The sequence below is a fragment of the Dryobates pubescens genome, chromosome Z, assembly GCF_014839835.1.
Source record: "Dryobates pubescens isolate bDryPub1 chromosome Z, bDryPub1.pri, whole genome shotgun sequence".
NCBI lineage: Eukaryota > Metazoa > Chordata > Aves > Piciformes > Picidae > Dryobates > Dryobates pubescens.
In genome coordinates, this window is record NC_071657.1 from 54,558,529 (window position 1) to 54,581,982 (window position 23,454).

At 52.4% G+C, this 23,454-nt stretch overlaps 1 protein-coding gene across 1 annotated transcript in view; it reads left to right on the plus strand.

Moving 5' to 3' along the window:
* The first annotated feature begins 957 nt into the window (after positions 1-957).
* Positions 958-23,454, plus strand: part of PLGRKT (plasminogen receptor with a C-terminal lysine) — a 37,956-nt gene continuing 15,459 nt past the window's right edge. Inside the window, 1 exon segment of the mRNA XM_054177773.1 lies at positions 958-1,038. Coding sequence (XP_054033748.1) covers positions 958-1,038 — 81 coding nt within the window.

The window sequence follows — 23,454 nt, forward strand, 5'->3', positions numbered from 1 at the left end:
TTATTTAGTTCTTGCTGTAAAGTGAGGTGTCAGCTGAGGTGCTGTATACTGTCATGGACTGGTGGTGGAAACTTTAATGAGACACTCTTCAGTGCCAAAAGAATTCTATCCAATATTGCATATTGTTTCACTGTATAAAAAGCCAACCTGCAGTGCACAATTTTTGTCCAAACACTTCTTTTAGCGATGAAATTTTCTTTGTATTTCACAGTCAGTCTTGATTTACGAATGATGATGCCATGAGAAGAATTCAGATATGTAAATAAAGGCACAGTAAGACAAGAAGATCACGTGTCAAAGGCATTTAATTCCTTTATTTACTAATTTATACTTAGCATCTGGATGCATCATGCCGAAGTTGGAAACATGCCAGGGCCTGTGTATTAATTTAAAGTGGCACCAGTCCCATTTGAACGAACGGGCGTTTCTTTCCGGCTGACGGAGGATCCAGCGCGCTTGCTTGGAATTAGCTTTACAAAAAGAGTTAAAATGGTAAACTGGTTACAGAACACATGGCCCCGGGCAGCCGCGAACTTCGCGCACCTGGCGGAGCCGGGAGCCAGCTCATTAAACGCCGGCCCCGGCCAATCGTTGGCCGCGGAGAGCACAGGCTGGTGGCTGCTGTGCGGCTTGGGCCGCTGCTCTCGCTGCCCGTGGTCGGTGGGCGACTTTCCCGGAGCGGAAGGTAACTCTGGCCAGTGCCCTTCGCTGGGAGGAAGGTGGGCGCGAGGGGGCAGCCCACGCAGCCGAAATGGGCACCAAGGCTCCGGAACGCGTTCGGGCTCCCAGGCGTCAGGCCGGCCCTGCCCCGTCCGTCCTGCCCCGTCGCAACCTCCGCCCGAGGGTGGGCGAAGCCGAGGAAAGGCTCTAGGGGAGCGGCCCGCCCGCCCTGCCCACCGCGCCGGCCTCACCTGTGCTCTCTTCTGTGCTATGCTGTGCTCTGCTCTCCAGGGCACGATGGGGTTCGTCTTCTCGAAACACATGAGAGACAGCCTGACAGCTCAGCAGGATTTTATGCTCATGAATTCACGCCTCCAGGTAGCACACCCGCCAGCTGCCTTTTGGAGGAAGGACACCCGCGGCCAGCTGTCCACACGGAACTGGGCTTGTGGCTTCACCTGCAGAGGTTTGCTCTCCTTTCAGGGTTAAAGGTGCTCCATGTACACACTCTGCCAATTGCAGTGTGGTCGTCTGACATAGTAAGTTCGGAGGTGTGAAGCCCCTATTCTCTGGATCTAACCACTTCCTCGGAAGTCTGTGCTTACAAGTTGTATAGCTGGCAGCTGTGCTTATAGTAGCCAGACCTTAGGAATACACAGTTTTGGATATTTACCTTGGGCAATTGCCTGCATCTCAACTGGGCTATGCCAGTGTTAAGCAGCATGTACATGTTAAAGTGAATTGGTATCAGCAAAGTTGCTAAAACGTGGATGCTATTCTCTTAAAGGATGAATTAAATATGTTTTGGATCTTCCACTGTACACACTCTTTCAAGCAACTCTAGGTTCAGTTATGTAACTGCTGTTACTCCATATTGCTAGGAAGGCATACACGGCTGTTTATTTAGAAACCTCACACTAAATAGGGTGTAGGACGTTGTTTGTCCCCTCTCAGTAAAATAGCAGATAGAAGTAAACCCAGGCGAAGTTTAAACCCAGGACTAAGGTTTGGAGAACTGTATGGAACAGAACTAATTATAGCTGTCTTGTTTGTTGTTAGTTACTTTGCACTCCGTAACTGGTATATGTACTAAATGCCAGATTGCAGTCTGAAGAATTTAGCTGGAGTTTGTCCCTTTAGTTTTGCATTTCACTTTAAATGCTTCAAGTTGGTGGTGCATGAACTTCCAATTTATCTAGCTGCCAGCAGATGGCATATTCGCGTTTTCAAAGCACGGAGGGTAGGTTTTGTAGTCACGACTAAATTGAACTCTGGAGGCGATCCTGGAAACATAATTAGGAAGGGAAAAGATGATATCATGAAATACTAGATAGCTCTTAACTGGTTAAATAAAATCACCTTTTTGCAATATTTGTAAACAATTCTCTGCTGGGCTATATATTTTTGAGATGAACCCACGAGTTTCATGTACAAACAATTGATTTTTTGCCCTATAGAGAGGGTCTTTTCTCACCCACAAAATTTGTGGAACTGTAAATGAGGGGACCGTTTTCAGTTTGAGAGAATGACAATGAAATTAAAGTGGAAGCTTCCTTCACAATCTGCTGCTTTCTTGTGCAGAATGAAAGACAGAGTTGAGGAAACAGCCTGAGTTCTAGTGTTTGTAGGATGCTGTAGGCTTGAACAGCAAAGTCTTTGGTCTCTTGAACCCAGATGGCTAACAACTCTAGTTCTACCCAAATCCACAGGCTAACATAAAAAATAAACTTCTTTGAGGTCAGTTAACTCAAAGCTTTTTAAAGCTTGCATACAAAATTTTTGCAAGCTGCTCTTTAGGAACTCTGTGTTGTTCTTTTTGACAGTAGTAATAGTCAGCAGAGTAGATTTGTTTCTGACGCTGCAAATGCCTGATCACATTTGACTTGTACTGTGCTTGCAGACATATCAGCTGTGTTAGAAAATCTGCATCTTTTACAAATGCAGAGTTGGAAGTTAGGTCAGGTGTGAAAGATGTAGTAGATGCAAGTGGATAATTAAATGTTATCGTAAGGGAATGGAAGAGAATAGCCCTTCTATACTTAGGGAGAGTGTAGGGGAGAGGAAAAGACTGCCAGTTGTCTTTCCCATACATGGATAAAACGCATGATATGTCTGGAGTCTGGTGCCAGACAAACTGCTTTCAGGCCAATTGTGTAGCCTGATTTATTTGCTTTTAGACAAAAATGGTAACTAAAAATACTTGGAAAAGTTAAATTGTTCTAGAATTGGAACAAATTAGGTTAAGGCAGAGCACCCTTGTGGTGAAATAGTGGATACTATCAGTTCTCACATCTTCCACTGAAAATGATCATACTTGTTAAGAAAATAGCAACTTCCATCTTTTCTATGAGAGATTGAAAAATGCTGATTTGTTTTAAACATGAAACTATCCCAAAACAACATGGGATTGAAAACTCTTGCAGCTTTTCTTAGCTACTGAGTGAATTTAGGAGTGCTCCATGATAACAGTGTTGAGGGAATAGGGTGCTCTTGTTATTCCAAGCCAATTGGATCAAGAAGTCATCAAAATTGTTTCCTCTCGAATGCCTTGTCTTCTAGCAATAATGATCTGACACTGCTCTGAAATCAACTGTTAAGGCCTTGGGTTTACCTGTAAAAAACCACAGCAGGTGTTGATGACACAATCTGTGAAAGCTTCTCCTGCTCCCTGTAGATAAGGAGGTGTCATTACATAAAGTGTTTGAAACAGGATTTTATTAAACAGGATTTTTGTGCTATCAGATCCCAAGGGGGGGAGGGGGGGGGAGGGGGAGGAACAAACAACACCACAGAAAAAAAAAACCCAAAAGTTTAAGTGTATGTTCCTCTCTGAATGGAGAGAAGGTGCTGCTCAGTTGTTTACTTACGCTCTCTAAAGCTTTGTATGTTGGAAAGAGGCTGTTGTAAAACTAGGAAGTTGAGTAATATGACATAACTTGATAAAGATCCCTCCCAAATACCAAGCCTTGTTGCGCTCTAAAACCGAGTCAGTTTTAGCTGCTTTGATACGTGCTGGTCACACAAGCCAGCTTGACTACTTCACAAAAAGGGAAGCTTAAAATAAGTTTTAATGTGTGTGCATATTTGTCGTTTATAGTCTTCTTGGAGTAATCCTGAAAAGAAGGGATTGTGGCATTGTAAATGTTATCTTGGTGCTTTTTGGAAGAATAACAAAAACTCAGCTGTTAAGTTTGCCTCGATTTTGAAGAACTTGCCAGTTGTTTGTATTGTCTTGCTACAGCTTCAGAATGAAATACCAGTCTGTATCACGTGGGGACTGATTATGGTAGAAGTTTGTTGAGGCTTCATTTTTATCATGAGCTTGCTCCTTAAAGAGTAACTTAAAAAATTTCTTCCAAACGCTCTCGCCCTCGCCGCCCCCCCCCCCTTTGCCTCGCCCTCGCCGCCCCCCCCCTTTGCCTCGCCCTCGCCGCCCCCCCCTTTGCCTCGCCCCCGCCCCGCCCCCCCTTTGCCTCGCCCCCGCCCCGCCCCCCCTTTGCCTCGCCCCCGCCCCGCCCCCCCTTTGCCTCGCCCTCGCCGCCCCCCCCTTTGCCTCGCCCTCGCCGCCCCCCCCTTTGCCTCGCCCTCGCCGCCCCCCCCTTTGCCTCGCCCTCGCCGCCCCCCCGCCCCGCCCCCCCTTGCCTCGCCCTCGCCGCCCCCCCGCCCCGCCCCCCCTTGCCTCGCCCCCGCCCCCCCTTGCCTCGCCCCCGCCCCGCCCCCCCTTGCCTCGCCCCCGCCCCGCCCCCCCTTGCCTCGCCCCCGCCCCGCCCCCCTTTGCCTCGCCCCCGCCCCGCCCCCCCTTGCCTCGCCCCCGCCCCGCCCCCCCTTGCCTCGCCCCCGCCCCGCCCTCCCTTTGCCTCGCCCTCGCCCCGCCCCCCCGCGCCTCGCTCTCGCCCCCGCCCCCCCCGCGCCTCGCTCTCGCCCCCGCCCCCCCCGCGCCTCGCTCTCGCCCCCGCCCCACCTTTGCCTCGCCCCCGCCCCACCTTTGCCTCGCCCTCGCCCCCCCCTTTGCCTCGCCGTTGCCCTCGCCCCCCCCCTTTGCCTCGCCGTTGCCCTCGCCCTCGCCCCCCCCTTTGCCTCGCCCTCGCCCCCCCCTTTGCCTCGCTCTCGCCCTCGCCCCCCCTTTGCCTCGCCCTCGCCCTGATGAACAGAAAATTCTCATTAACAGAATAACCAAGTAGATAAGAATTGTCCTCGTTAACTGAATGCTGGAATGCAGGGAGGGGGAGAGGAGTTGGCAGACAGCCTCTGCATAGATAAGGAATAGCAGGATTTTTTAGTGATTTACTTCTGTTAGCCCTAGACAAGATGGTTTTTGTATTAGATAATGGACACCTGGACTTTTCTGCAAAATACTGACATACCTCTGTCATGACAAATAGACAACTTTTTGTATAAAGGTTTGCCCAAAACTGTCTGAAGACACACAGGCCTTTTGAAATGATTCTGCCTGTGTCCGGCGCTGAAATAGAAGCATAATACAAGAAACTTACTGAGTCTCTTGTGTACCTTTCTCCAAGTCAGCCCCCGCCTTTGCCCCGCTCTCGCTCGCTCTCGCTCTCGCCCCCCCTCGCCCCCCCCTTGCCCCGCTCTCGCTCGCCCTCCCCCCCCCCTTGCCCCGCTCTCGCTCGCCCTCGCCCCGCCCTTGCCCCGCTCTCGCCCTCGCCCCCCCCTTGCCCCGCTCTCGCTCGCCCTCGCCCCGCCCTTGCCCCGCTCTCGCTCGCTCTCGCCCCGCCCTTGCCCCGCTCTCGCTCGCTCTCGCCCCGCCCTTGCCCCGCTCTCGCTCGCTCTCGCTCGCTCTCGCCCCGCCTTTGCCCCGCTCTCGCTCACTCTCGCCCTTGCCCCCCCCCCTTGCCCCGCTCTCGCTCGCTCTCGCCCCCCCCTTGCCCCGCTCTCTCCCCCCCCTTGCCCCGCTCTCGCTCACTCTCGCCCTCGCCCCCCCCTTGCCCCGCTCTCGCTCGCTCTCGCCCTCGCCCCCCCCTCGCCCCACTCGCTCTCGCCCTCGCCCCCCCCTTGCCCCGCTCTCGCTCGCTCTCGCCCTCGCCCCACCCCTTGCCCCGCTGTGCTGGGTTTGAGGCAGCCCCCTCTCCCCACCACAGGCAGGAATAAAGCACTCAAACGGATTGCGAAAGTGATGAAAGTTTAAATAGAAAGCGGTGAATGTTTACAGAAAACCCAAAGCGCAGTGACAAAGAAAGATCCCAAAACAAACCCAGAAGCATCCCATTCCCACCTGAGGGTACACCCGAGACCCTCAGGGATCCTTCTTCCCCCTCCCTCTGCTGGGCTAGTCTCAGCTGGCCAGGCCTGAGACTGCCCATCCCCCTGTGGCATTGGGCCTAGCCAGGCCCAAAGCCAGCAGACATCTGCCCTAGCTACCGGCTGACGGAGGAGGAAGAAAAGAGGAAGTATTAGGCCCTGCACTGGGTCTTATAGTGGTGCAAAGAATTATGGTAGGAAATACACACAATTTCCTGCGTCCATCCCCCTGGGCTGGACTTCTGGACACAGGAAGTGAACACATCAGGGGGCAGCCAGCACAAACTGCAACACCCGCTCTCGCTCGCTCTCGCCCTCGCTCCCCGCCCCTGGCCCCTCTCTCGCTCGCTCTCGCCCCCCGCCCCTGGCCCCGCTCTCGCTCGCTCTCGCCTCCTCCCCCCCCTTTGCCCCGCTCTCGCTCGCTTTCGCCCTCGCTCCCCGCCCCTGGCCCCTCTCTCGCTCTCTCTCGCCCTCGCTCCCCGCCCCTGGACCCGCTCTCGCTCGATCTCGCCCCCCGCCCCTGGCCCCGCTCTCGCTCGCTCTCGCTCCCCGCCCCTGGCCCCGCTCTCGCTCGCTCTCGCCCCCCGCCCCTGGCCCCGCTCTCGCTCGCTCTCGCCTCCTCCCCGCCCTTTGCCCCGCTCTCGCTCGCTCTCGCCCTCGCTCCCCGCCCCTGGCCCCTCTCTCGCTCGCTCTCGCCCCCCGCCCCTGGCCCCGCTCTCGCTCGCTCTCGCCTCCTCCCCCCCCTTTGCCCCGCTCTCGCTCGCTCTCGCCCTCGCTCCCCGCCCCTGGCCCCTCTCTCGCTCGCTCTCGCCCCCCGCCCCTGGCCCCGCTCTCGCTCGCTCTCGCCTCCTCCCCCCCCTTTGCCCCGCTCTCGCTCGCTCTCGCCCTCGCCCCCGCCCCTTGTCCCGCTCTCGCTCGCTCTCGCCCCCCGCCCCTGGCCCCTCTCTCGCTCGCTCTCGCCCCCTCCCCCCCCTTTGCCCCTCTCTCGCTCTCGCCCCCTCCCCCCTTTGCCCCTCTCTCGCTCTCGCCCCCTCCCCCCCTTTGCCCCGCTCTCGCCCCCTCTCGCCCCCTCCCCCCCTTTGCCCCGCTCTCGCTCGCTCTCGACCCCTCCCCCCCTTTGCCCCGCTCTCGCTCTCGCCCCCTCCCCGCCCTTTGCCCCTCTCTCGCTCTCGCCCCCTCCCCCCTTTTGCCCCGCTCTCGCTCGCTCTCGCCCCCTCCCCCCCTTTGCCCCTCTCTCGCTCTCGCCCCCTCCCCCCCTTTGCCCCGCTCTCGCTCGCTCTCGCCCCCTCCCCGCCCTTTGCCCCTCTCTCGCTCGCTCTCGCCCCCTCTCGCCCCCTGTCGCCCCCTCCCCACCTTTGCCCCTCTCTCGCTCTCGCCCCCTCCCTGCCCTTTGCCCCTCTCTCGCTCGCTCTCGCCCCCTCTCGCCCCCTCTCGCCCCCTCCCCACCTTTGCCCCTCTCTCGCTCTCGCCCCCTCCCCGCCCTTTGCCCCTCTCTCGCTCGCTCTCGCCCCCTCTCGCCCCCTCCCCCCCTTTGCCCCGCTGTCGCTGGCGAGGGGGCGGGGCTGGAGGGGCGGGGCCATGCGGGTGGGTCTTAGGGAGGGGCGGGGCTAAGGGGTGGGGTTTGGTGAGTGGGCGGGGCTGGAGGCGGGGCTTGTGGAGGGGGAGGGGCATAGAGTGGGCGTTGCTAAGGGGGCGGGGTTTGGAGAGGGGCGGGGCCAAGGGGTGGGGCTTATGGACTGGGCGGGGCTAAGGGGGGCGGAGCTTGGATGGGGTGGGGCTTATGGAGTGGGCGGAGCTTGGAGAGGGCGGGGCTAGGGGCGGAGACAAGGGGTGGAGCTTAGGGAGGGGCGGGCCTATGCAGGTGGGGCTTATGGAGTGGGCGGGGCTAAGGGGGTGGAGGTTTTGAGGGGGCGGGGCTAAGGGGCGGAGCTTGGAGTGGGCGGGACTAAGGGGGCGGGGTTTATGGAGAGGGCGGGTCTAAGGGGCGGGGCTTAGAGAATGGGCGGGTCTAAGGGGGCGGGGCTTAGAGTGGGCGGAGTTCCCGTCCCAGCCCCGCCCAGTCTAAGCCCCGCCCCCTTAGACCCGCCCATTCTCTAAGCCCCGCCCCTTAGACCCGCCCCTCTCCAAGCCCCGCCCACGCCGTAAACCCCGCCCCCTTAGCCCCGCCCACTCTAAGCTCCGCCCCTTAGCTCCGCCCCCTCAAAAACCCCAGCCCCGCCCACTCTAAGCTCCGCCCCTTAGCCCTGCCCACTCTCTAAGCTCCGCCCCTCTGTCCCGCCCCTCTCCAAACCCCTCCCACTCCATAAACCCCGCCCCTTAGTCCCGCCCACTCTAAGCTCCGCCCCTTAGCTCCGCCCCCTCAAAAACCACACCCCCTTAGCCCCGGCCCACTCTAAGCTCCGCCCCCTAGTCCCGCCCCTCCAAGCCCCGCCCACTCCATAAACCCCGCCCATGGCCCCGCCCACTCTAAGCTCCGCCCCTCGCTCCCGCCCCTCTCCAAGCCCCGCCCACTCCATAGACCCCGTCCCTTAACCCCGCCCCTCTAAGCTCCGCCCCTTAGCCCCGCCCCTAAAATCACACCCCCTTAGCCCCGCCCACTCTAAGCTCCGCCCCCCTAGTCCCGCCCATCCAAGCCCCGCCCACTCCATAAACCCCGCCCCTTAGTCCCGCCCACTCTAAGCTCCGCCCCTTAGTCCCGCCCACTCCATAAACCCCGCCCATGGCCCCGCCCACTCTAAGCTCCGCCCCTTAGTCCCGCCCCTCTCCAAGCCCCGCCCACTCCATAAACTCCGCCCCCCTAGCCCCGCCCCTTTCCAAGCCCCGCCCACTCCACAAACCCTGCCCCCTTAGCCCCGCCCCCTCAAAAGCCCGCCCCTTGGCCCCGCCCACTCTAAGCTCCGCCCCTTGGTCCCGCCCCTCTCAAAGCCCCGCCCCCCATAAACCCCGCCCCCTTAGTCCCGCCCACTCTCTAAGCTCCGCCCCTTAGTCCCGCCCCCTCAAAGCCCCGCCCACTCCATAAACTCCGCCACCTTAGTCCCGCCCACTCTAAGCCCCGCCCCCTAGTCCCGCCCAGTCCCTAAGCTCCACCCCTTAACCCCCGCCCATTCACTAAGCCCCGCCCCATAGCCCCGCCCACTCCATAAACTCCACCCCCTAGCCCCGCCCACTCCCTAAGCTCCGCCCTTAGCCCCGCCCTCTCCAAGCCCCGCCCACTCCCTTAAGCCCCACCCCCTAGCCCCGCCCTTAGCCCCTCCCACTCCATAAGCGCTACCCCCTTAGCTCTGCCCCTCTCCAATCCCCACCCCAGCACCGCCCACTCTAAGCCCCGCCCCTTAACCCCGCCCCCAAGCTCCACCCCATAGCTCCGCCTCTAGCCCCGCCCACTGCCTAAGCTCCACCCTCTTAATTCCGCCCCTCTCCACGCCCTGCCCCGTTAGCCCCGCCCCCTCCCCAAACCCCACCCCCTTATCCCCTCCCTTAACCCCGCCCATTCTCTAAGCTCCGCCCCCTTTGCCCCGCTCCTCCAAGCGCCGCCCATAGCCCCACCCGCTCCATAAACTCCCGCCCACTTATCCACGCCCCTTGCCCCCTCACTAAGCTCCGCCCCCCTAGCCCTGCCTACTCCCTAAACCACGCCCCCTTCGTCCCGCCCCTCTATGCCCCGCCCATAGCCCCGCCGACTTCCGATCCCGGCCCCTAAGTTCTGCCCGTTAGCCACTCCCTTAGCTCCGCCCACCCCTTGGTCCCGCCCTAACCTCGCCCCTCCCTAAGCCCCGCCCACTTAACCACACCCCTCTCCTAGCCCCGCCCCAGCCCCGCCCTTCATAAGCTCCACCCCAGCCCCGCACCGCCCCAGCCCCTCTTATGTCCCGCCCCTTGCCCGCCCCTCCCTCAGCCCCGCCCCTTAGCCCTGCCCCTCCATAAGCCCTGCCTCTTAGTTCCGCCCTAGCCCCGCCCATCCCCAAGCCCCGCCCATTAACCCCATCCTTAGACCCACCCCTTAGCCCTGCTCTTTAACCACACGCCTCCCTTAGCTCCGCCCCTAGCCCCACCCACTCCCCAAACCCCACCCCTTAACCCCAATCCTAAACCCTCCCCTTCCTAAGCCCCGCCCCCTTAGCCCCGCCCACTCCCTAAGTCCCATCCCCTTAGTCCCGCCCCAGCCCCGCCCCCTCAGCTGTGATCACGCCGTACGCCCCGCCCCCTTGGCCCCGCCCCTTTATTCACACCCTTAAGCCCCCGCCCCCTGCCCCTCGCCTCTACTTAGCCCCGCCCCTAGCTCTGCCTCCCTAAGCCCTGCTCCTCATTTAGCCCCACCCCCTAGTCCCGCTCCCTTAACCCCACCCCTAGCCCAGCCCCGCCCCTTCCTTAGCTCCATCCCTAGCCCCGCCCCACCCTAAGTCCCGCCCCCGTAGCCCTGCCCACTCCCCATGCCCCACCCTCTCGACCCGCCTCTCCCTTAGCCCCGCCCCCTTTAGCCACACCCCCTCCCTAAGCCCCGCCCTCTATTCCTGCCCCTCCCTAAGTCCCGCCCTTAGCCCCGCCCACTCCCTAAGCCCCACTCCCATAGCCCTGACCTTCTCCAAGCCCCGCCTCCTTGGCCTCGCCCACTTCCTAAGCCCGGCCCCCTTAGCCCCGCCCCTAGTTCCGCCCCTAGCCCCGCCCCCCAAGCTCCCCCCCAGCCCTGCCCAGTTAGCCCTGCCTACTTCCTAAGCCCCAACCGTAGCCCCGCCCCCCAAGCCCCACCCCCATTGCCCCGCCCCAGCTCCTCTCCTAGCCCTGCCCACCCACACCCTACCCCCATAGCCCCACCCCCTCCCTAAGCCACGCCCCTTAGCCACGCCCTTGTCCCACCCACTTAGCCATGCCCACTCCCTAAGCCCCACCCCTAGCCCCGCCCCATAGCTCCGCCCCCTCCATGAGCCCTGTCCCCTTAGCCCCGCCCACACCCTAAGTCCAACCCCCTAGCCCCGCCCCCTCCCTAAGCCCCACCCCCATAGCCCCGCCCCGTGGCCCCACCCTAGCCCCGCCCTCTTAGCACCACTCTTTCCCTTTGCACTGCCCCTTAGCCCCACTCCCTCCCTAAGCCCCGACCCCTTAGCTCCACCCCTCCTGTAGCCCCACCCCTAGCCCAACACCTTCCTAAGTCCCGCCCCCTAGCCCTGCCCCTCCATAAGCCCTGGCCCCAGCACTGTCCCTTTAGCCCAGCCCCGCCCCTAGCCCCGCCCCCTTAGCCCCGAGCCTCCCTAAGCCCACCCCCAGCCCCGCCCCTTATCTTAGCCTTGCCCCCTCGGCCCCGCCCCCTCCCTAAGCCCCGCCCCCTTAGCCCTACCCCAGTTAGCAGCACCCCCCTTACCTCCTGTCTCTTAGCCCCGCCCCCTACCCCCGCCCTCCAGCCTTGTCCCCTCCAGCCACGCCCCCTTATTCCCGCTTTGCCCCGCCCCTTGGCTCCGCCCGTCCCTTAGCTCCGCCCCAACCTTAGCCCCGCCCCTACCTTGCCCCCCCCTTTAGCCCCGGCCGCAAACCCCTTAGCCCACCCCCCTTTAGCCCCGCCCCGCCCTTCCCTTAGCCCCGCCCCCCTTAGCCCTGCCCCAGCCCGCTCCGCCCACTTAGACTCGCCCCTTTTAGACCCGCCCCTTTAGCCCTGCCCCTCGGCTACGCCCCCCCAACCCCTCCCTTAGCCCCGCGCCCCCCTCAGCTCCGCCCTCCAGCCCCACCCCTCCCCAGCCCCGCCCCCCTTAGCCCCGCCCCCAGCCCCACCCCTTACCCAGACCCCCTTAGCTCTGTCCCCAGCCCCCCCACCCCGCCCCCCCTTAGCCCCTCCCTTAGCCCCCCTTACCCCCGCCCACCAGCCCCGCCCACCAGCCCCCCCGCCCCCTTTAACCCCTCCCCCTTTTAACCCCTCCCCCTTCTGACACACCACCCTCTGGCCTCCCCCTTGGGGCCCCGTACCCCCATTTGACCCCGCCTTGGGGCCCCACCCCCGCCTTGGGGCCCCACCCCTCTTTGCCCCCTCCTTTTGCCCCTCCCCCCCCTTTGACACCCCCCTCTTTGGCCCCCCTCTTGGGCCCTGCCCACACCTTTGAAGCAGCCCCCCCTTTTTTCCTCCCCTTCAGTGCCCCCCCTTGGGCCCCCCCTTTTGCCCTGCCCCCCCTTTAACCCTTCCCTTGATTCCCCCTTTGTCGCTCCTCTGTACCCCCCCTTAACACTCCCTCCCCCCCTTGATGCCCTCTCCCCCCCTTTAACCACCCCCTTTAATCCCCCCCTTTTAACCCTCCATTTTCCCCTCCCTTGCCCCCCCTTGGCCCTGCCCCCCCTTTGACGCCCCCCCTCCTTTTAACACCTCCCCCCCCATTTGACAATGCCCCCCCCCAACGACGCCCCTCTTGGGCACCCCCTCCTTCTGCTGCCCCTTTGATCTCCGCCCTTTGATCCCCCCTTGCCCCCCCATTGCCCTCCCCTTGCCTGCGCTTGCACCTCCCCTTGTGTGTCCACACCCCCCCCCGCTTTGAAATTTGCCCTTGAAGTTGGTGGAAAGGGAGCAGTTCAGACTGAAGGTAAGGAGAAACTTTTTTCTCCACAAGGACAACCCAGCAGTGGAGCAGAGACCCAAAGAAGCTGTGCAACCTCCATTCACGTAGGTTTTCAAGACCTGATTGGATAAAGCACTTAAGAGCTTGGTCTGATCACACAGCCAATCTTACTCTGAGCAGGACATACTGAGGCCCCATCCAACCCGAGTTATTCTATGCTTCTCTGACCATCATGCAAGCAGGCACAGACTCTGGCCCACTGTACTTTGTAGAACCCATGAAGTAGGATACCCTCGTATCTGCTGCTTCCCGGACTGAGAATTGAGATGAGCTGCCTCGTCATGTCTGCACTGCTGTTGAGCACCACATGCAGAGCAAGAGTCTGTTGAAACAGTCTATGACTTGGTCTAATCTTTAACTAAGTTAAAAGTCACACACATACTTTAGGTACGTGTGATACTGATGCAGAAGTAACCTCACAAGAAGGAGGATTCAGACTTAAAGCCTCACTGTGCCAGCATGTCAGGCTCAAAAACTAAACAAAAATCTGGCTGGGAATACTTTACTTGAAAAACAATTGTACAGTCTCCTGAAATCTTTGTATCCACAGATAGGTTTCTCCAGTGGTGCTTAATAGTGCATTTCCAGCAATAGCACATGCACAGATTGGTCAAAATCAAAAATTCTAATTAAAATCTATTAACTACTATTTAAGCAGAACTTGCAACGAAAGTCTTGCTTTAAGATTACAGCAGGCTGGCTCTGCCAGACTTTCAGGGGCAGATCAGACTCACAGGAGTGGAAAACGAGAGGATATGAAGTCTTGAAAAACATAAGTTTTAGGAGAAAGTAGCCAAAACATCACTGAAAGTTCTGGAAAGAAAATAGACTAGTGTTCAGGGTGCATCTTCGTTTCTGTGGCTAACAGATTTGTTTTGTTTTGGAGCAGCAGTTCGGAGTTTGTTCAGTTGGGGTTTGTTTGTTTCATCTCAGCAAGAGAATTCCTTATCAAATGGAAAGATAACCTCCTTTGTGGGAAAGCGTGATTGCATTCAGGAGTCAGAGATAATCCTCCAAATGAATCTTTGACAGGAGACACATAACCTTTAAGAAAATAAACAGGCTAGGAAAACAATATACTGACAAATCTTCTGTTTACCTATAATAAAAATGTTTGATTATAACCTCCTGTCTGCAATATGAATCTCTGGATAGTCTCACTCCCCTTTTCCTGCCATCCTTCTTCTCGTCCTGTTTTATTACGTCAAACTGTAAAGTGCATTCTTCTCCCCAGGTAATATTGGATAGCCAGGAAACAGCTGTAGTTCTGCTTTCATGGCAGTAAGTCTTTGGGAGGTTATAGACTTGCTTCCTGTGTGGGCATAGGAAAGGTTCCGTGTGCCTTAGTGGAAAAAAAAAATAGTAATACCAAGTCAAGCTGTAAAAGTAGAGGTCTGATTTTTCCTTCTGACAATGCAGTGAAATGATGTCATCTTTCCTGAAAATCCGTGCTAGCTTTTTCTTTTAAAATTCTTTCCCTCTTTTGGGGTTCCCAGCATCGTATGGGTTTGTTTTGGACAATGGGAAGACTGCAGTATCTTACTATGCAGAGGGCAGGTCTATGGTATTGAAGTTCCTCTGCAGTTTTTTTACCTAATTGGATACATTTCTGTGCCTTTTCTTTTGTTTCTTTTTGTTTTATCGTTTCCTGCTCTCTTTTAACAGCTCATTTTGAAGCTTTGGCGTTGATTCAAAATAATGAGAGTGGGAAAGAGTAAGGTGGGGGGGGGGGGGGTGTAAAAAAAGTTAGTAGAAACTGATAGATTGAATAGTATGAAACGTTGCTAGGGAAACTCATCCTTCAGTGAAATAATGCCTAGTCTGACTTTTTTAAAGATGACAAAGTGCATAGTAGTTTCATCTGTGAGTAAACCGTTCTTTCAGACGCAGCATGTTTGACTCTTGGCAGATTCTGAAACTGTAGAAGTAACTTGATTAATTCATTGAAATTATAAATCACCAGAGATAAACTTGTGAAAATTACTCTGAAGTTTTCTGTGCTTTCATCCATTCGGCTCTTGCCTCTGTGGAATGATGCGTGCTTTTCACACTGTGCATATGAGGTATGCCACATGAATTCCTGATTCAGCTTGAAGTGAAACTGCAGTTGAGTATATTCCATATCTGCAAATGGCTCTTACGCGCTCAGTCTCACGAGAAGAATATGCTTTGGAACATTATTTCATCATACAACGTCGGTGTTGTAAAAGACGTGTCAGAAGTGTTTGTGTTTGGAAAAGTACAAATACACTCAGTGAAACATAGATAAATGCAACTTTTCTTTTTTTTAACTTTTTTTTTTTTTTCTCTACACTGTCAGCACTTGGTTAGAGGCAAAACATAGTGTGATTGTGTTACTTTCCTGCCAGGGTTGCATTACCTTAAGAGGTTTTCACTGAATGGCAATAAATGAAAAGAATGAGGTTGGTTTTCCTTCAGGTTCAATAATTTATCTTTAAATCTGAAACAAAAGTATAGAAGAACCCTGTAGCAAGCTTCTTAACAGCCCAGGTCTTACAACCAAATTGGATTATTTTTTCTGAATTAAAGTGATAACAACAGTAAAAACATAAAAGTTGGATCCATTATAAATGATAGAAAAGGACCAGAACATAATAATTTGTGCACAGACACTCAGCATTTCCTCAAAATCTGGCCATAATTCAATGAAATGTGGTTTGTGTAACATTTCAGATTGGAGGATTGGTTTAGTGTTCTGATTGCCTTGATGAATTGGAAGATGTCTTGTAAAAATAAGCAATGATATAATAGGTAATAGAATAAATATGAGCCTAGAGCATTGTATTCAAGAAGGAAAAGTTAAATAGGTTAACCAAATATAGTGACTATAGGATAGATATAGATATATCTAGGTTATATAGAGTTCAGAAGCTAACAATGCACCTAGGTTTTATATACTTCTGCATAAGTAATTTATATATACTGATGTATAAGCTGGATCAACAGAACAGGTTCTTGCAAAAAGCAAATGCATTTGTGGATTTATTAACCAGGGGATAAAATTACTCAGTTTGTACTGGTGATGACTCTGCTGATAAAAAGATTTTGATACTTCTTTTAATGAGCAGACAAGCTTTGAAAAGTTCAGAGAAAGGTAGTAAGAATAATAAAGCATGAGAACCTATGAGTAAAGGAAGACAAAAGTCCCGTATGTTGTGTGTGGTGGTGGTTTCTTGGTTTTTGTTTTTTAATCTACTCATTTTTCTCATACATCTCTCTAGAGATAACTGAGTCTTTTCCATTGCAAAAGCGAGCAAGGGAGAATTTGGATAAATCTTAGGAGATTGAAGTGCTTAATTGCCATTATATGAATTAGTAACCAATGCTAAGTAAAATCTATTACTGATAGTCTTGATTGGGGCAAATGAAAGTCCATTTCAGCTTCTTCTAGGCTAACTTTAAAGGACCCCTGAGTAAGCTTTCTACCGTTACCATTCTGACGATTCAAACGCAGAAGCCTGAAGTTCCTGACCAGAATAGCAGTCCATTTAACCAAGGACTGGCTAATACATAACAACTCTTTCTCCTAGATTTATTTTGCACTTAATATGATCTCTTCCTTAGGAACATCTCATTTCAAACCTTACAGTTTTTAACCAGCTCATACACAAATGTGATAATTCATTTTTCCCAAATACATAAAATACCTGTTTTCCAGGACTTAACCCTGATTTCTGTGAGAATAGTATTATATTGTGTTATCAGTGAGATTTTTATCTAGCATAGATTGCAAAATGTAACTTTGATGACAGAGCTGTTTGCAGTTGGGTTTGGTTTTGGTGTGGGGGTTGGTTGGTTGTTTTCCTCTCAATGCCTTTTTGAAAATGGATACAACAATGTAAGGTTTATAAAGTTAAAACTTTCAACAGGAGTTTTAAGTTTGTTACTTACTGGAAGGTATCTGATAATCAAGTTATCCTAATGATTTTGGGGGTTTTTACTTTTTGAGAAACAGAAGTTTCTATGGTAACATGTAACAGGATACAGTGGAAGATGGCAGCTGAAGCATTTAAAGCATTTGTTCAAGTAAAAAGTGAGATTACTCTGTTAGCATAGATAAAGTACCGGCAGTATTTGTACCTGCATAGTTAAGATGATAAATGTTTTTTTACACATATAGGTACACAATTCTTGAGTTGTTTTTCTGGAATTTTGATTGAATAATGTATTCTACTGTTCTTAGGATACATCAATACGTAACACTTAGCTGAACTTCCTTTACTACTGCACATACTGAGAATTTTGTGAGGAAAAGATGAGGGTGACCTGACTCATCAGGCAACTTAGCAGGCATCTAGATGTCACAGAATCACCAAGGCTGGAAGAGACCTCAAAGATCATCAAGTCAAACCTGTCACCACAGACCCCATGAATAAACCATGGCACCAAGTGCCACATCCAATCCCCTCTTGAACACCTTCAACACCTTCAGGGATGGTGACTCCACCGCCTCCCTGGGCAGCCCATTCCAATGGCGAATGACTCTCTCAGTGAAAAACTTTCTTCTCACCTCAAGCCTAAACTTCCCCTGACACAGCTTGAGACTGTGTCCCCTTGTTCTGGTGCTGGTTGCTTGAGAGAAGAGACCAACTCCCTCCTGACTACTACCCTCCTCTCTCCAGTTAGTTTTAAACTGGGAAAGAATTTGTGGTGAAGATTTGTTATATGCTGCTACAAGATAGGTCAATAGGAATTTTATGAGAAACTAGGCACTGAGCCTCATTCAGTTGTAGTAATTCAACTGTAAAAAACAAGTAACCCCCCAGAAAAACAAACAACAACCCAAAACAAAATGACAGAAAAACACACACTAAAATGTTAATGAAACCCATAGAAGAAAACAAAATTTTTGAAAAGGAAAATATTAATGTCAAGTCAATATATAGTAAAGAGTGCTCTGTCTTAGACAGGTAAGACAATTTGACCTAATAAGCCTATCATTTTGTTCTTAGTAGGAACACGCTTCTTTTATATGTTCCTAGGATGCTTTTTGAGTAATGAGCTAAAAGGAGAAATGGAAGACAATTTAAGAAAGTGTGTGTAAGGACAGGGGAGATGCTGTCTGTTTTATTTGAAGATGAAGTATATTTGCAAATACTGTTGTGAGATTTTGTGGTGGGTTTCTTTCTGATTCAATTCAATGAAGCCATTACTTGGTCAAGATACTATTGATGAGTTACTAGCTGATCATAAGTGAGGTGGCTGTTGAAACATGCACTGTATTTTAACTTTTGGCAGGAATCATTGCTAGTGTTAAAATGCCAGTGAGCTTCTGAGCAATAAAACTTCTTTTCATGCACTATTACTGTCACTGATTTAAGGGAAAAAAACCACCAAAACCGAAACAATAACAACAAACACCCCCCACACAAACACACACACCCCCCTCCCGCCCAAAACCCTAACCCACCAAAAAACCAAACCAAACCAAAAACCCTTCTGCATAGGTTGATTTCTGTAGAATCCTTCCTGTGCCTAGTAGAATTGTGTGTGACGACATCCTTTCCATCTACAGTTTTAACAACTTATTTTTGTTAGTAAAAGATCAGCCAGCTCCATGATGATACCTGAAAACCAGAAATTTCCAAACATCTTAGACCCCAAGTAATTTTCTGCAAGGTTTTGTAAGTCCCTCACCTTTTCCTCTCTGAAGTTTTGGCTGAGAATTAGTCAAAAGAAGGTGTTTCTGTCTAAAATTCTGTTACAATAAAATAGTAATAGAAACAATTACTACCTTTTTTTTCTTCTGTGAAGGAAACTATAAGCAAGCTTTCTCTTTCCTGACTACTACCATTGCTTTTCCTTTGGGATGGAAAGTAGCTACATTTGTTTTCTATTGACAAGATACCAGTAAAGTCTATGACATTTCTAATGCATTTGTCTTGAAGCATTGGAAAAATTGGTTTGCCCCTTAGGTGATCTGGGCTTAATTCAGGAAATAAATGCTCTCTGCTAACAATTCTATATCCTTATTAGTTTGTGTGCATCAAATGGAACAGAACAAGATGAATGGTACCTGTACTGAAAAAGATTAGAGCAATCTATCTCACAGGAAAACAAAAATAATCCAGTTTGGTTTGTCTTAGCTGGGAAATTGTATTCTCTGCCTGATCACTGTAACAAAGTAAATCAGTGGTTTACAAAGAGCAGATTTTAATAGTTATTTCACACATTCAAGCTCTACCTGTAAAGAAGCAAAACAGACTGATTGCTTTACAAGTAATGGGATAAATGTTAATTAAATCTGTTTAGTGGAATTGGTCCTACCAACCTTTTTGATGGGGAATCTTTTAGAGTAGAATAGAATAGAATAGAATAAACCAGGTTGGAAGAGACCTTCAAGATCATGGTGTCCAACCTATCATCCAACACCACTGCAGAGGAAAGAGTAGGGCACAAGGTAGGGTCAGTTGAGAGGTCGGGAGCCCAGCTGCAGTGCATGTACACCAATGCACGCAGCCTGGGCAATAAGCAAGAGGAGCTGGAGGTCCTAATCCACCAGGGCAACTATGATATAGTCGCCATCTCAGAAACATGGTGGGACAACAGGCACGATTGGAGTGCTACACTGGGGGGTTACAGGCTCTTTAGGAGGGATAGGCGAGGGAGAAGAGGAGGAGGAGGGGTGCTTTGTATATTAGGGAGACATTTTCTGCCTCAGAACTTGAGGTGGATGATGAGGGAATTGAGAGCCTGTGGGTTAAAATCAGAGGGCAGCCCAACAAATCTGACATCCTGGTTGGAGTCTGTTCCAGACCACACAACCAGGATGAGGAGGTTGATGAATTATTCTACAAACAACTGGAGGCTGTCTCAAGATCATCAGATCTTGTCCTTGTGGGCGACTTCAACCTGCTTGATATCTGCTGGGAACTTAATTCATCAGAGAGGAAGCAGTCCAGAAGATTCCTGGAGCGAATGGAGGACTGCTTCCTGACGCAGCTGTTAAGTGAGCCTACCAGGGGACAGGCTCTGTTTGACCTGCTGCTCTCCAATAGGGAAGGGCTAGTGGGAGATGTGACCGTGGGAGGCTGCCTAGGGTGCAGTGACCACGAGATAGTGAAGTTTTCAATATGCAGGGAGATAGGGAGGAGCACCAACAGAACCTTCACCTTGGACTGCCGGAGGGCAAACTTCAGCCTGTTTAAGAAACTTATTTGTAAAGTTCCCTGGGTACCAACCCTCATGAACCGAGGGGTCCAGGAGGGTTGGACCTACTTCAAACAGGAGCTCTTGAAGGCACAGGAACTGGCGGTCCCCATGTGCCGAAAGATGAGCCGGCGGGGAAGGCGACCGGCCTGGATGAGCAAGCAGCTCCTGAAGGATTTAAGGGAAAAAAAGAGGCTGTATCACCTTTGGAAGGAGGGGAAGGCTTCTCGAGGTATGTTTAAGGAAGTGGTTAGGTTATGTAGGAATAAAATTAGAGAGGCAAAGGCCCAGCTGGAACTGAAGCTGGCCACCTCTGTGAAAGATAATAAAAAGCAATTTTACAAATATATCAATGCTAAAAAGAAGGGCAAGAAGAACCTCCACTCCTTATTGGACCTGGAGGGGAACACGGTGACTGAAGACGAGGAAAAGGCTGAGGTCCTGAACACCTTCTTTGCCTCAATGTTTAACAGTAAGGCAGGAGTTCAGGACGAGTGGCCTCCTGAGCTGGGTAATAGGGTCAGGGAGCAGTGTGATGCCCCAGAAATCCATGAGGAATTAGTTTGGGACCTGCTGAACCACTTGGACACTCACAAGTCCATGGGACCGGATGGGATCCATCCTAGGGTGCTGAGAGAGCTGGCAGATGTGCTGGCCAAGCCGCTCTCCATCATTTTCCTCCAGTCCTGGCTCACTGGAGAGTCCCAGATGACTGGAAACTGGCCAGTGTGGTCCCCATCCACAAGAAGGGTCAGATGGAGGAACCTGGAAACTCCAGGCCAGTCAGCCTGACCTCAGTGCCAGGGAAAGTGATGGAGCAGATTATCCTGGTGGCAATAACTGCACACCTGAAGGATGGCCAAGGGCTCAGGTCCAGCCAACATGGATTTAGGAAGGGCAGGTCCTGCCTCTCCAACCTGATCTTCTATGATCAGGTGACCCGTCTGGTGGACGTGGGGAGGCCTGTGGATGTGGTCTACCTGGACTTCAGCAAGGCCTTTGACACCGTCCCCCACAGTAAACTGCTGTCTAAGCTGTCAGCTCATGGCTTGGACCACAACACTCTGTGCTGGGTTAGGAACTGGCTGGAGGGCCAAGCCCAGAGAGTGGTGGTGAATGGTGCCACATCCAGCTGGCGGCCAGTCACCAGTGGCATCCCCCAGGGATCGGTGCTGGGCCCCATCCTCTTTAACATCTTCATTGATGATATGGATGAGGGGGTTGAGTCAGTCATCAGCAAGTTTGCAGATGACACCAAGTTAGGAGCAGATGTTGGTCAGTTATAGGGTAGAAAGGCTCTGCAGAGGGACCTCGACTGACTGGACAGATGGGCAGAGTCTAATGGCATGGCATTTAACAAGTCCAAGTGCCGGGTGCTGCACTTTGGCCACAGCAACCCCATGCAGAGCTACAGGCTGGGGTCAGAGTGGCTGGAGAGCTGCCAAACAGAGAGGGACCTGGGGGTGATGATTGACAGCTGCCAAAACATGAGCCAGCAGTGTGCCCAGGTGGCCAAGAGGGCCAATGGCATCCTGGCCTGTATTAGGAATAGTGTGGCCAGCAGGAGCAGGGAGGTCATTGTGCCCCTGTACTCTGCATTGGTTAGGCCACACCTTGAGTCCTGTGTCCAGTTCTGGGCCCCTCAGTTTAGGAAGGACATCGAGACACTTGAACGTGTCCAGAGAAGGGCAACAAGGCTGGTGAGAGGCCTTGAGCACAAGCCCTATGAGGAGAGGCTGAGGCAGCTGGGATTGTTTAGTCTGGAGAAGAGGAGGCTCAGGGGTGACCTCATTGCCCTCTACAACTACCTGAAAAGTGATTGTAGACAGGAAGGGGTTGGTCTCTTCTCCCAGGCAACCAGCACCAGAACAAGGGGACACAGCCTCAAGCTGCGCCAGGGGAGGTTTAGACTCAAAGTGAGGAGAAAGTTCTTCACTGAGCGAGTCATTGGAATGTGCTGCCCAGGGAGGTGGTGGAGTCACCGTCCCTGGAGGTGTTCAAGAGGAGATTGGACGTGGCACTTGGTGCCATGGTCTAGTCGTGAGGTCTGTTGGGACAGGTTGGACTTAATGATCCTTGGGGTCTCTTCCAACCTTGGTTATACTGTGATATTGTGATACTGTGATACCACCTAATCAACTAAACCATGCAACCAAGCACCCTATCAAGTCTCCTCCTAAACACCCCCAGCAACGGCGACCCCACCACCTCCTCGGGCAGCCCATTCCAATGGGCAATCACTCTCTATGTGTAAAACTTCCTCCTAACTTCCAGCCTAAACCTCCCCTGGTGCAGCCTGAGACTGTGTCCTCTTGTTCTGGTACTGGTTGCCTGGGAGAAGAGACTAACCTCTGCCTGCCTACAACCCCCCTTCAGGTAGTTGTAGACAGCAATAAGGTCACCCCTGAGTCTCCTCCTCTCCAGGCTAAGCAACCCCAGCTCCCTCAATCTCTCCTCATAGGGCTTGTGTTCCAAGCCCCTCACCAACTTTGTTGCCCTTCTCTGGACACGCTCCAGCAAGTCAACATCCTTCCTAAACTGAGTAGTACATATCATTGTGAATGCAGCTTGCCTGGATATAACTGTTGTCTTGCCTGGAGGTGTACCTATGTCCTTAAATGTGCAGGCTTCATTTTTGGGGGTGGGATTTAATTGGCCAAAGAAAAATTGCCTTCTGAAGCTCCCTCCTTCATGAATTTTACATAGTTCCTTCCTCAAGAGAACAAACCTACCATTTTTATCTTTGGCTGGTAAGTCACATCTGCAATTTAAGTCACTGAAGTCACATCTGCAATTATTATTTTTTTTTTTTTACTATGCAATATGATTTCCTGAATTCTAACTTAAAAAAAAAAGGGAGGTGGGAGGGAGTGGGGAGAGGGGGAGGCAGGGAGGGATGGAGCAGGAGCCCTACATTGAGCAGAAATCATAAAAGCCCAGGAGGTGCAATTGATAACTTTTTATTTATTATGCCTATTCTCATTCCATTAAAAAAAAAAAAAAAAGAAAGAAAGAAAAAAAGAAAGAAAGAAAGAAAGAAAGAAAGAAAGAAAGAAAGAAAGAAAGAAGGAAAGAAAGAAAGAAAGAAAGAAAAGAAAGCCACAGTAATTCTGCAAGTCAGAATCTGAAATGGAGAGGAAGAAATATCATATCTGTGGGTTGTACCCCAGTGCCATTTTATTACTTAAGAATTTAATTTTGGATTAAATGCTCTGAGTCTGTATTTCCTTTTTGAAAAACAGGCTTCTGAGGCATATAAGGAGCATACTTAGAGGCATTACTGAGGGTTGGAAATAACAGTGAATACTTCTTACTTATTCAATTACTAATCAGAATTCAAGATGACTTGGTATTCTAGTGTTAGCTCTTTTGTTCTGCACTGCTTGATATGTTTTACTATTCCAACAGTGTAGATGCTTTTTTTTAACATAACTGACTGTGCAGTAACTTTGATTTACCTTTATAGAGCTTGTGTAAAACTCAGAGGGCCAACAGCATCCTGGTCTGTATCAGGAAAACTGTGACAAACAGGACTGGGGAAGAGTTTGTGCCCCTGTACGCAGTACTGAAGGGGCCACACTTTGAGTATAATGCTCAGTTTTGGGACCCTCACTACAAGAAAGACATTGAGGTTCTGGAGTAGGTCCAGAGAAGGGCAGTGAGGCTTGTGGACAGTCTGAAGACAGGTTTGATGAGGAGGGTCTGAGGGAACTGGGGTTTTGGAGAAAAGGAGGCTAAAGGGAGACATCCTCATTCTCTACCAGCGACTTGG